Raw genomic sequence first — 14382 nt, forward strand, 5'->3', positions numbered from 1 at the left:
GAACCTAAGTCCTGGTAGACTGAACCTAATTCCTGGTAGACTGAACCTAATTCCTGGTAGACTGAACCTAAGTCATGGTAGACTGAACCTAATTCCTGGTAGACTGAACCTAATTCATGGTAGACTGAACCTAAGTCCTGGTAGCTATAGACTGAACCTAATTCATGGTAGACTGAACCTAAGTCCTGGTAGCTATAGACTGAACCTAAGTCCTGGTAGACTGAACCTAAGTCCTGGTAGACTGAACCTAAGTCCTGGTAGCTATAGACTGAACCTAAGTCCTGGTAGACTGAACCTAAGTCCTGGTAGACTGAACCTAATTCCTGGTAGACTGAACCTAAGTCATGGTAGACTGAACCTAAGTCCTGGTAGACTGAACCTAATTCATGGTAGACTGAACCTAAGTCCTGGTAGCTATAGACTGAACCTAAGTCCTGGTAGACTGAACCTAAGTCCTGGTAGACTGAATCTGTGTAATTTAAAAGCTTGGTGCCCCCTGATATCCAATGTCAACAGGTTTTATTATATGGTTCATACATATACTTGTGTCACCTGTCCAATATTAATTTAATCAAAACTTATATCTGAGCTAAACTAATTCAAACAAATGACACCTTTCCCCTATACATCGTAACAAGGTGTCAGCAGCAGTTTTATTGTCCTGACTGAATGACACCTAACCCAGATTAACCAAGGTCAGTGTGTGATATTGAACCCAGTCTGATCTTTCTGTAACAGAATAGATGAGGTGTAGTTAATTAGTTTGTTTCAAGCTTTAAACTTGAAAGCAAAGAAACAATTTAGCAGTGATCCTTTACCACTGTGATCACCCTTAATCATGAGCGTTTGATGACGGAGACATCTCTCGCCCCAGGCCCACATTATTTACCTGTGTGTGTGATAACTACAAATGTAGAAGTACCTTTAGGGCATCAATTTCCAGCAAATTTATTTGTTAATTAGTTTTAACTTCCAGTTTTTATTAGATTGATTGTAGAGATGTTTTCGGGGGAATTGGAAGAGTGGTAAAGCAGAGGCAGGGAAGGAAAAAAAGATTACCTGTCTACATATATAAGAAGAGGCGTGTCTGCAGAGAGAGATCACACTAGTAATACCATTAACCCTCCATACCTAAAGAGACCATCCAAATAGCCCACCGATAGGTAGCATACAGTCTATAACAGCAGATTGATACAATGACAGCTCAATTCAGATTTATCAGTTTTGTAATCCACTGGTGACCTCTAACAGTACAGATCCCCATACTAACCTTGACCCCATTTTGTTTTACAGCTAATCTCTACATGTTAACCTTGTACAAGAAATTTAAATGTGACTTTCTAAAAGGTTTCAAAATATTCCATGCATATTTTATATTAAATATCCATTAACAGTGTCATGTATTTAATAAGACACATACAGTATCAATCATGCAAACAAATGCTGCTCTTGAGTTTGTTCAATAAGGTTTAGAGAGAAAAATCTGCCTGCAAAAAAAATGCATCATAATTAAAGGGAGACAACTCTTGTATATATAATTTAATTACTTCCCTTTAATACACACTTTATGAGAAAGTGAATTGGAAGAATTTTTTTCCTCAAATATCATTTCATTTCTCCTGAAAAGAAATCGACCTGTCCACATATAATTCCTGTTCCACATATCTTTGAACATGCTCCACAATAAAAATGCATGCGTGTTAAGTCATCTGATTAAATAAGTAAAACATATAAAAAGTACAATAAAAGATACAAACATGTATGAATAATTGAACACCAACAGTAGATATAAAACATGTGATTAGTACTAGTATAAATCCCAATCTGAATGTTTTGTTCTGTACGTAGATCGTCTCAGCACCTCAGGATTCAGCTGACAAACAACAAGCCCTTGACCTTTGTTAATCCCAGCTTTACCTCCAGGCTGCTCTAGGAATTAGGACAGCAGTATAGACTATATAGCAAAGAGGAACAAAATGAAAGCCTTTCAATTCTCTGTTCATTTTGACAAGGACCTAGCACTTATTTGTGTTTTGGTGCTGACTACAGTACTAAATTTGACAAGACATATAATAGTGGTGTTTTACTTGAAATTATTGATCTCCACAAGTTTAATAACAGTTGACCTCTCTAAATAACATAAATTATTGACCTCACCCAGTTTAATAAAAGAACACTAATATGAAGCTGTGAATTGCCATTATTGGACATATTCATCTGATCTCTAGAAATGATAGAAATTCAATCATTAATTACCATTGGGTTTTTTTTGTTTGAGCTTCTTTCTTTTATTTCAGAGTTAATTCTGTTCCATCAACATCCTCCCAAACCCAACGATAAGATCAGACACCCTGTTAGATATTGGTCAGTAGTCTAGATCAGACACCCTGTTAGACATTGGTCAGTAATCTAGATATTGGTCAGAAATCTAGATTGGACACCCTGTTAGATATTGGTCAGTAATCTAGATATTGGTCAGTAGTCTAGATATTGGTCAGTAATCTAGATTGGACACCCTGTTAGATATTGGTCAGTAATCTAGATTAATATGCAAACAGTTAGTAAACTAGGACAGACAACAAGTTATAAACAACAAATTAGAATTAAGACTAACTACAGATTTGCCCAAGTCTTTTACTGTAAAATGTTTTGATCAAAACAAATTTTCCAATTCATAAAATCAAGTAATAACCTCAATCAACGAGGTAGTTTAATTTTATACATGACACTATTATATCTCAAAAAGAAGTCAGTATTGTATCCCTATCACAGAACTATTTTTTGGTTGGTTTTGGACTTTTTTATCACAATTTTTGTGCTATATATTTGGTTTAAATAAGAAGAATACATAACTACACAGCAATAATTATCAACACTTGAGCAAATTTCAACTGATAAGTACAACAGTTACACTACAACAATGGCAGGCAGCACATCCCAACAGACCAAATAAAGTTTAAAAAAAATAAAAAATAAATATGTATGTAATAACAAATATTCCCTTTACAATTTTCTCATTTAATGACTTGCAATCTAAGAATCTTATGGTACTGCTGCTGCCTTATAACAAAAGTAATCCAAGGGAGATAATCCTTGTGCTAACAGGATAAAAAGAAGTAGGACACAAACCGAAAATAAAGGATAAACAAGAACAACCTGGTGTGGACAGACAACAGAAGTATACTGAGATTGTCTCTACAGTAACACAAACCTTCTTGGGTTCAGGGACAGGTGTGGTTCCGTTCTCTTTGGAGTCCTAGAATTAAACATGGAAATGAAAGCCGGTGTGGAAGTAGAACTTTCACCGATATATTTAAACTGCTGTAAAAGTGAAGCAGTGATGAGTATGTAGACCAGGATAACACTGACACCTGAAATAAAATCTCTGAAATGGAACGCTGTAGAAAGACTACAAACAAAACAGAAAGCTCTGTGTAATCAAAGCATGCCTTTGTATTTAAATTTTGATGTCTAAAAAAGGTAATGAAAATGGTACTTGCTTGTAGACTAAAAATTTTGAAAATTACAATTTGGTAACAAAAATTACCAGTTACAAAAGGTTTTCATCTGTTTGTTTTTTAATATCATAAAAAATAATAAATGTGCAAAGATTTAAAAAGACTTTGCTGAGTACTAGAAATACAAAAGGGGCAGTATTAAATAAATTGAAAACATAATTTATTGAGGCTTTCAAACAACAGTTTGAACAAATAAAATATGTGTTCAGCTTTTAACAGCCACATCAACTTAACATATTGTTAACTTATTTTTTTTTCATATAGCATGTTTTCATAGATCCAAACAAATATAGTGCTAGCAAATAATAATGATGATAATAACGGAAAAAAAATAAAACAACTTTTAAAACAATCTTAAACTGTCATTGATAATTTTCTCTAAATATTTCAATGACATTATAACTTTGGCTTCATTTTCAATATCCAAGAACCTGACTAAATACATACCTGTGTTAATGTATAAGTCTCCTATTGGGTCTCTGAATACAACTTCAGTACAGGCACAGCGTACACACAGTACGAATAATGAATTATTTTCTAGCATGAAACACCAATTCATCACAAACAACACAATTATCAAATAAACATGCCTCCATTATGATGCAAACATCTACCAGTCACCAAAATAGCAAACTTTTTGCTTCATTTGTAAATGTCTGAAACAATCTTAGAGCAGATATGTGCATCCTAACAGATCCACTTTACCTAACAAATCCACTTTAGAATATTCAGTCTTCACAATGGTTACATCAGCAATAGCAACATGGTGGAAAGGTTAATCCTGATACTAACTGTGATAGGGCTACCCAAAATGTCTTTGTAAATGGGGTTTCCGATTTCATTGTATCAATTTCATCACATTTAAATCGGTATCAAATATAAACAAGTTAAGATCCTAAATTTCGATTCTGATAACCACATTGTGAAAAACGAATGAAAACAAAAGCCTGATGATAAGCGTGTAAAGACACGATCTAGTGAATGAAGGAGCTTTGACCTACTTTTCTGGAGATAGGTTTGGGTGTTTCCTGTGCCTCCTTGGCCTCGCTCTGTATGGACTTGAACCTCTGTAGTAATGCTCTTGTCGTGTCCTTGGCGGGAAGACCCTCCTCAAAGTCTGTGTCGGTCTCCCTGAAGATTCCCTCCTTCTGTTCGGGTGTGTTCTCATAGATACCTGCAGAGACTTGCTCCTGATACTGTCCGGGAAGGTCGTTAGGGTTCACGCTGCTGTTCATACCTGCAGGGGACTTTGGGCTCATCAGGTTATCACGCGGGGGTGTGAATTCTTTGTATCTCGGAGATGGTGAGGACTTGGCACTCTCCGATTCCATCTGCTTCCATCGATTTACCATGTTCTTGGCATGTCCTTGTTCAGGAACAGCTTCTTCTGCAGACGTATGTTCTCTGGCAACATCTTCCCTCGCTACTGGCGAACTCTCTAGAATTCCACTTTCTGCCTGTCTGACCTCAATTTCAAGAGAGGGGGTAGGTTTATTCTCGAATACGCCCGATCCTTGCGCTGGAGGTGGAGTGAATTCTCTCTTGGTGCGGGGACTGGTTGGTGAATTTGCCTGAATTTCCTTAAATTTGTTAAGCATATTCTTGGCCATACCTCTCTCTGGTAGCTCAGCTTCTTGAAATCGTGAATCAGTTTCTCTGGCTATGTCCAGGGACTCTGGCGTGCTCTCCAGGACTCCAGCCACAGTACGGTCACTGTCTTCTCTAGGGGGAGTGAACTCCTTGTGTCGGATGGGAGTACCAGTAGGGGAAGAGCCACCTGACTTTTCCAATTCTTTAAACTTAGCAGCAACATTTTTGGCATATCCTTCTTCTGGCAGAGGTTCAGGTTGGAAGTCTCCAGATTTTACTACTTCTGGTTGGTAAACTGGACTACTTTCAAAAATACCTGCTTCTGATTTACCTTCATAAACTTCAATCTGTCCTCTAGGCTCGCTCACATATTCCACCTTTCCGGACCGGTCAGGTGTAAGTTCCTTCTTCTGTCGAGGTGAAGGAGGGGAAGACGATTCAGATTGGTACTGCTTGAACTTTGAAACCAGATTAAATGCTGTGCCCTTTTCAGGAAGTACTTCTTCAAGAGAATTTCCAGATTTGATTATGTCCTCAACTTCTTGTGGTTGACTTTCGAATTCTCCAGACTCTACCTTTCCCTCATATTGTTGGAATTGTGTTCTTGGCTCGCTCACATACTCTCCTTTTGTGTTCCTATCTGGAGTCAACTCCCGTTGTCCTGGAGACGGTGGAGGTCTGTTGCCAACCTCATTTTCAAACTTTTTGAATTTAGCCAATAAATTTTTAGCCGATCCTTCCTCTGGCATTGTCTCTTCCAGATGATCTGAGGACCGGATGACATCTTCTGACTCCGCTGGCTGACTCTCGAACACACCTGCTTCCACCACTTCCTTTGGCTTCTCCATTACTGATCGTGGCTCACTGACATACTCATACTTTCCTGTTCTGTCTGGAGTTAACTCCTTCTTTCCTGAAGGTGTATATCCGTCTTCTTGTATTTTCTTGAATTTTTCCATGACATTTTTAGCCATACCAACCTCTGGGAGTTCCTCTCCCACATTTTTGTGACCTTCCTTGAAGACATCTGGATTTTCTTGTGGCTGGTTTTCATAGACGCCACCTTCAGTCTGGTTTTGCCACTGTTCAAACTTTTCAGGTTGATTTTCAAACTCGCCACTCTGGACGGTTAAGATCTCTTCGTGGACATTGACTTTTCCAGCAGAGGTCATCACTTGACTGTCTCCAGCCTCAAATTTGTTCTTTATGTTGGCCATATCATCGAAACGAACCTAAAAATATAGAACACAGAATCCTGCGTAAACTTAAGCTCTCATGAGTTTTGTGAATACATGTTTTTATGATTGTGTTACAAATCTTAAACCCTTGTTTAAAATGGCTTGAAAACATATCTTAGATAAATCAGTCATACAAAGAAGTCATCCAAATGCTTTTTATTGTTGCATCTAGATATCACCCATGCATAAACAGCTCTTCTTCTTCCCACTGAGATACTTTGTTAGCCCTCTCCCATATTCCACATCCCCAAAACATCACCCTGCATTTGCTGACCCTGCACCCTACCCCACCCAAAACTGGTGTCGACTAGGCTACCCTTCCCCTCCCAGGTCAGACATGACCTTGCCTTTGCTGACACTGCACCCTATCCCACCCAAAACTGGTGTCGACTAGGCTACCCTTCCCCTCCCAGGTCAGACACTACCTTGCCTTTGCTAACCCTGCACCCTACCCCACCCAAAACTGGTGTGGACTATGCTACCCTTCCCCTCCCAGGTCAGACATCACCTTGCCTTTGCTAACCCTGCACCCTACCCCACCCAAAACTGGTGTNAGCAACATGGTGGAAAGGTTAATCCTGATACTAACTGTGATAGGGCTACCCAAAATGTCTTTGTAAATGGGGTTTCCGATTTCATTGTATCAATTTCATCACATTTAAATCGGTATCAAATATAAACAAGTTAAGATCCTAAATTTCGATTCTGATAACCACATTGTGAAAAACGAATGAAAACAAAAGCCTGATGATAAGCGTGTAAAGACACGATCTAGTGAATGAAGGAGCTTTGACCTACTTTTCTGGAGATAGGTTTGGGTGTTTCCTGTGCCTCCTTGGCCTCGCTCTGTATGGACTTGAACCTCTGTAGTAATGCTCTTGTCGTGTCCTTGGCGGGAAGACCCTCCTCAAAGTCTGTGTCGGTCTCCCTGAAGATTCCCTCCTTCTGTTCGGGTGTGTTCTCATAGATACCTGCAGAGACTTGCTCCTGATACTGTCCGGGAAGGTCGTTAGGGTTCACGCTGCTGTTCATACCTGCAGGGGACTTTGGGCTCATCAGGTTATCACGCGGGGGTGTGAATTCTTTGTATCTCGGAGATGGTGAGGACTTGGCACTCTCCGATTCCATCTGCTTCCATCGATTTACCATGTTCTTGGCATGTCCTTGTTCAGGAACAGCTTCTTCTGCAGACGTATGTTCTCTGGCAACATCTTCCCTCGCTACTGGCGAACTCTCTAGAATTCCACTTTCTGCCTGTCTGACCTCAATTTCAAGAGAGGGGGTAGGTTTATTCTCGAATACGCCCGATCCTTGCGCTGGAGGTGGAGTGAATTCTCTCTTGGTGCGGGGACTGGTTGGTGAATTTGCCTGAATTTCCTTAAATTTGTTAAGCATATTCTTGGCCATACCTCTCTCTGGTAGCTCAGCTTCTTGAAATCGTGAATCAGTTTCTCTGGCTATGTCCAGGGACTCTGGCGTGCTCTCCAGGACTCCAGCCACAGTACGGTCACTGTCTTCTCTAGGGGGAGTGAACTCCTTGTGTCGGATGGGAGTACCAGTAGGGGAAGAGCCACCTGACTTTTCCAATTCTTTAAACTTAGCAGCAACATTTTTGGCATATCCTTCTTCTGGCAGAGGTTCAGGTTGGAAGTCTCCAGATTTTACTACTTCTGGTTGGTAAACTGGACTACTTTCAAAAATACCTGCTTCTGATTTACCTTCATAAACTTCAATCTGTCCTCTAGGCTCGCTCACATATTCCACCTTTCCGGACCGGTCAGGTGTAAGTTCCTTCTTCTGTCGAGGTGAAGGAGGGGAAGACGATTCAGATTGGTACTGCTTGAACTTTGAAACCAGATTAAATGCTGTGCCCTTTTCAGGAAGTACTTCTTCAAGAGAATTTCCAGATTTGATTATGTCCTCAACTTCTTGTGGTTGACTTTCGAATTCTCCAGACTCTACCTTTCCCTCATATTGTTGGAATTGTGTTCTTGGCTCGCTCACATACTCTCCTTTTGTGTTCCTATCTGGAGTCAACTCCCGTTGTCCTGGAGACGGTGGAGGTCTGTTGCCAACCTCATTTTCAAACTTTTTGAATTTAGCCAATAAATTTTTAGCCGATCCTTCCTCTGGCATTGTCTCTTCCAGATGATCTGAGGACCGGATGACATCTTCTGACTCCGCTGGCTGACTCTCGAACACACCTGCTTCCACCACTTCCTTTGGCTTCTCCATTACTGATCGTGGCTCACTGACATACTCATACTTTCCTGTTCTGTCTGGAGTTAACTCCTTCTTTCCTGAAGGTGTATATCCGTCTTCTTGTATTTTCTTGAATTTTTCCATGACATTTTTAGCCATACCAACCTCTGGGAGTTCCTCTCCCACATTTTTGTGACCTTCCTTGAAGACATCTGGATTTTCTTGTGGCTGGTTTTCATAGACGCCACCTTCAGTCTGGTTTTGCCACTGTTCAAACTTTTCAGGTTGATTTTCAAACTCGCCACTCTGGACGGTTAAGATCTCTTCGTGGACATTGACTTTTCCAGCAGAGGTCATCACTTGACTGTCTCCAGCCTCAAATTTGTTCTTTATGTTGGCCATATCATCGAAACGAACCTAAAAATATAGAACACAGAATCCTGCGTAAACTTAAGCTCTCATGAGTTTTGTGAATACATGTTTTTATGATTGTGTTACAAATCTTAAACCCTTGTTTAAAATGGCTTGAAAACATATCTTAGATAAATCAGTCATACAAAGAAGTCATCCAAATGCTTTTTATTGTTGCATCTAGATATCACCCATGCATAAACAGCTCTTCTTCTTCCCACTGAGATACTTTGTTAGCCCTCTCCCATATTCCACATCCCCAAAACATCACCCTGCATTTGCTGACCCTGCACCCTACCCCACCCAAAACTGGTGTCGACTAGGCTACCCTTCCCCTCCCAGGTCAGACATGACCTTGCCTTTGCTGACACTGCACCCTATCCCACCCAAAACTGGTGTCGACTAGGCTACCCTTCCCCTCCCAGGTCAGACACTACCTTGCCTTTGCTAACCCTGCACCCTACCCCACCCAAAACTGGTGTGGACTATGCTACCCTTCCCCTCCCAGGTCAGACATCACCTTGCCTTTGCTAACCCTGCACCCTACCCCACCCAAAACTGGTGTCGACTATGCTACCCTTCCCCTCCCAGGTCAGACATCACCTTGCCTTTGCTAACTCTGCACCCCACTCAAACATCATTCTGGTCTCTGCCATGCTACCCCTCATCCTTCCAGACCTGACATCATTCTGCCCTGCACCCTATTCCACTCTAACATCATTCTGGTCTCTGCCATGCTACCCCTCATCCTTCCAGACCTGACATCATTCTGCCCTGCACCCTATTCCGCTCTAACATCACTCTGGTCTCGGCCATGCTACCCCTTCCCCTTCCAGACCTGACATCAGTCCGTCTTTACTACCCTTCTTCTGAATTCATCCTGCTCCATCCCCCACAGATATCAGCTTGGCCTATTTGCCATCCTCTATCATTCCTGCCCAGCCAGATATCTCTCTGCTTTGCTTTACAGCGGATCATAACTCGAAAGTATTATGTTGATAGTTTCCTTTTGTTTTAATAGTAACTTGTTGATCACTTTATTGTTTTCTGTTCCTTAAAAGTAATTACAATACAACAATTTTGGGTTTTATCACATAATGTACTGTGTTATCACATAATGTACTGTGTTATCACATAATGTACTGTGTTATCCAGTGGATATACCCATGTCAATTTTTTTGCGTATTAACCCATGTAATATCAGCCCTGTGATATGTTGTAAGTTTTAATTGTGACGCCATGCTTAGGACAAGTACATGACGTCACAGACTTACGCAATGGAGGCTTCTTCATTTCAAGATTGCATGAAAATTGTTGTTTTACACTAAACTCCACAAATCTTGATAATGTGATAAAAAGGATCTTACACTCGTTAAGAGTCATATGAAATCTATGAAACTCGTCACAAATTTGTCATTTTTAGCTCGCCACAGGCTCGCTGAATTGAAAAAGTCTTAAACTTGTTTCATAAATCTCATATGAAATGGAAACTCATGTAAGATCCTATATATATATGATATAAAAATCTGGGTTACCTCCTCCTTGTTAGCGCCGCTGATGCCATTTTCTACCACCTCACTGTAACAAAGAAAACGTAATGTCAAGTGTTATTGGAGAAAGCAGCAGCTATCTACTGCAAATCCTATATATGTAATGCATCCTATCAGACAGAAGTACCTTCAGATATATAACTGTATACCGGTACATGCTTCTGTGACAGTTACATTTGTAATCCCATTACAATGCTCTTAAGGTAATTGGTGAACTGTGTGACAGATCTATAACTGTATACTAGTACACAGTTCTTTGACAGTTACATTGGTAATCCTATTACAATGCTATTAAGGTAATTGGTGAACTGTGTGACAGATATATAACTGTATACTAGTACACAGTTCTGTGACAGTTACATTGGTAATCCTATTACTATGCTATTGTATGCTGTTGTTTGATGTATTCACATCTATCATCATTTGACCTTGATTACTTTTATTAAGATCCATTCAAACATTGATGTTCAAGGTAAACAACTTGGGACAGTTACATTGGTAATCCTATTACAATGCTATTAAGGTAATTGGTTAACTGTGTGACAGATATATAACTGTATACTAGTACACAGTTCTGTGACAGTTACATTGGTAATCCTATTACTATGCTATTGTATGCTGTTGTTTGATGTATTCACATCTATCATCATTTGACCTTGATTACTTTTATTAAGATCCATTCAAACATTGATGTTCAAGGTAAACAACTTGGGACAGTTACATTGGTAATCCTATTACAATGCTATTGTATGCTGTTGTTTGTTGTATTCACATCTATCATCATTTGACCTTGATTACTTTTATTAAGATCCATTCAAACATTGATGTTCAAGGTAAACAACTTGGGACAGTTACATTGGTAATCCTATTACAATGCTATTAAGGGAATTGGTGAACTGTGTGACAGATATATAACTCTATACCGGTACATGGTTCTGTGACAGTTACATTGGGAATCCTATTACAATGCTATTAAGGTAATTGGAGAACTGTGTGACAGATATATAACTGTATACCGGTACACAGTTCTGTGACAGTTACATTGGTAATCCTATTACTATGCTATTGTATGCTGTTGTTTGATGTATTCACATCTATCATCATTTGACCTTGATTACTTTTATTAAGATCCATTCAAACATTGATGTTCAAGGTAAACAACTTGGGACAGTTACATTGGTAATCCTATTACAATGCTATTGTATGCTGTTGTTTGATGTATTCACATCTATCATCATTTGACCTTGATTACTTTTATTAAGATCCATTCAAACATTGATGTTCAAGGTAAACAACTTGGGACAGTTACATTGGTAATCCTATTACAATGCTATTGTATGCTGTTGTTTGATGTATTCACATCTATCATCATTTGACCTTGATTACTTTTATTAAGATCCATTCAAACATTGATGTTCAAGGTAAACAACTTGGGACAGTTACATTGGTAATCCTATTACAATGCTATTAAGGGAATTGGTGAACTGTGTGACAGATATATAACTGTATACCGGTACACAGTTCTGTGACAGTTACATTGGTATCCTATTACAATGCTATTAAGGTAATTGGAGAACTGTGTGACAGATATATAACTGTATACCAGTACAAGGTTCTGTGACAGTTACATTGGTAATCCCATTACAATGCTATTAAGGTAATTGGTGACCTGTGTGACAGATATATAACTGTATACTAGTACACAGTTCTGTGACAGTTACATTGGTAATCCTATTCCAATGCTATTAAGGTAATTGGTGAACTGTGTAACAGATATATAACTGTATACCGGTACATGCTTCTGTGACAGTTACATTGGTAATCCTATTACTATGCTATTGTATGCTGTTGTTTGATGTATTCACATCTATCATCATTTGACCTTGATTACTTTTATTAAGATCCATTCAAACATTGATGTTCAAGGTAAACAACTTGGGACAGTTACATTGGTAATCCTATTACAATGCTATTAAGGGAATTGGTGAACTGTGTGACAGATATATAACTGTATTCCGGTACATGGTTCTGTGACAGTTACATTGGTAATCCTATTACAATGCTATTGTATGCTGTTGTTTGATGTATTCACATCTATCATCATTTGACCTTGATTACTTTTATTAAGATCCATTCAAACATTGATGTTCAAGGTAAACAACTTGGTGACGAATATCAGTGAGTTTTAAAAGTTCAGAAGGATAACCGTTTGTACATACCAATTCTCATCACTGCTATTTCATTGACTCAGACAATATCACACTAAGACAAGTAATATGGGCCTGTGTCTCAGAGAACAAACTCCTTTTACTTATATTGTGTCACTAACAAACCATACAGCTAGTTAACGTCACACGTATTCTGCACCATGTTAAGCTAAACATCGCTATGACCTTGTGGTGAGCTAGGGGAGATAACTAGGTCTGATCAAAAATTTGCTGTACTCCTAATCTTGATGTCAATAAACAATTCACCTCCATCAATAGGTGGTAGTACCATAAAGTTGATGAGAAACACATGTAACAGGCGTCCCTAACTAACCACCCACATCATACTAATGTGTCTGTGGTATGTGTGTATAGGTAGCTCAGTCTTACCGTCAATGGTTTATCATATGTAACAAAAACACCAGTCAGTGAGGGACCTTCACAGATACTCATTATTAAAACTAGGAGACTATCAAATTTTGTTACCTGGTTAAGTTTTTACGCTATCACTCTAGTCAGACAGTGTCTACCCATTCTTAATCATTTATTTTTAACATTATATCAATGATGTAAAAAAAAAACTAGATTCAACTCAAAGCACAGGCTTCACAGATACCCCTCTACATATCTAATTCAATATATCAAATAGTGTCAAATTCTTGAGTTCAATGTCAAATAGGTGGTCAATGACCTCTTTAACCTCATTTCATTACATGACACTATGACTTTCTGACCATGAGGTTTTGACATGATACATAAAATGGTACATTGTAGCTATGAAATCCTCCTGAAACCTACACCTACACTTGTTTTAAACTTGAGGTCAAATTAAAGTTGAAGTGAACCATTTTTATCATGCAAATATAACTTAACGATAAAGTAACTACACAGCAAGTCTGAAACCAGTACACGAAACCATAGTTATGTGATGTGGTACGATACTGACAGGAGGTGACATCATTGTTATATGATGTGATATCAAACTGACAGGAAGTGACATCATTGTTATATGATGTGATATCAAACTAACAGGAAGTGACATCATTGTTATATGATGTGATATCAATCGGACAGGAAGTGACATTTTATCTTACCTGCTGGATTTGGAAGTTGTGGTGTTTACTGGTCCAGAATCTTCTGAAAATACAAAAAAGAACAACTAATAAGCCAATGGTTTGTATTTATCATGCACAAATATTCACGTAAACAGAATTTGATTTCGGAGGAACACAGATAACAAGAAATCTTCATGTCACCTTAGTACAATAGAATTCAGAGTAGGCCATATAGGAAACAGTATATTCCTGCAAACGGTTTTCTTAATTCAAAATAAATCAATAAATAACAAGAGGCCCATGGGCCTTAACGGTCACCTGATATATTTATACAGAGAGTTGATTTTGTTTTTAACATGAACAGAAATATTATTCAAAGTGACAAAAAACAATAAAACCACCTTACTCAATATCTAGCATACAGATTTCAGACTAAAAAGGAGTTGAAACTAGCACCTCTGATTCTTAACAAGGAAAATGAAGAAATTTTAGCACACTTACTCCTTTGAACCCCACCTTACAGCCCTTGGGGGTAGGGCTGGCTCAAAATTTTTAAAGTATCAAACTGTCAATTCAAGGTTATAATTCCAATCAAGTTATTAACATGTAAT

The 14382-nt window shown here is 38.7% G+C and overlaps 1 protein-coding gene across 9 annotated transcripts in view; it reads right to left on the minus strand.

Moving 5' to 3' along the window:
• Positions 1-14382, minus strand: part of LOC110465946 (titin-like) — a 181897-nt gene that overhangs the window by 41278 nt on the left and 126237 nt on the right. For all 9 annotated transcript variants that reach the window (XM_021522217.1, XM_021522209.1, XM_021522193.1 and 6 more), the window contains 4 exons: positions 13811-13853; positions 10495-10537; positions 7145-8965; positions 3212-3256 (listed from right to left, as the gene is read on the minus strand). In XM_021522217.1, coding sequence (XP_021377892.1) covers positions 3212-3256; positions 7145-8965; positions 10495-10537; positions 13811-13853 — 1952 coding nt within the window. The remainder of the gene's footprint in view (positions 1-3211; positions 3257-7144; positions 8966-10494; positions 10538-13810; positions 13854-14382) is intronic.

Source organism: Mizuhopecten yessoensis, unplaced genomic scaffold (assembly GCF_002113885.1).
Source record: "Mizuhopecten yessoensis strain PY_sf001 unplaced genomic scaffold, ASM211388v2 scaffold1595, whole genome shotgun sequence".
Classification (NCBI taxonomy): Eukaryota; Metazoa; Mollusca; class Bivalvia; order Pectinida; family Pectinidae; genus Mizuhopecten; species Mizuhopecten yessoensis.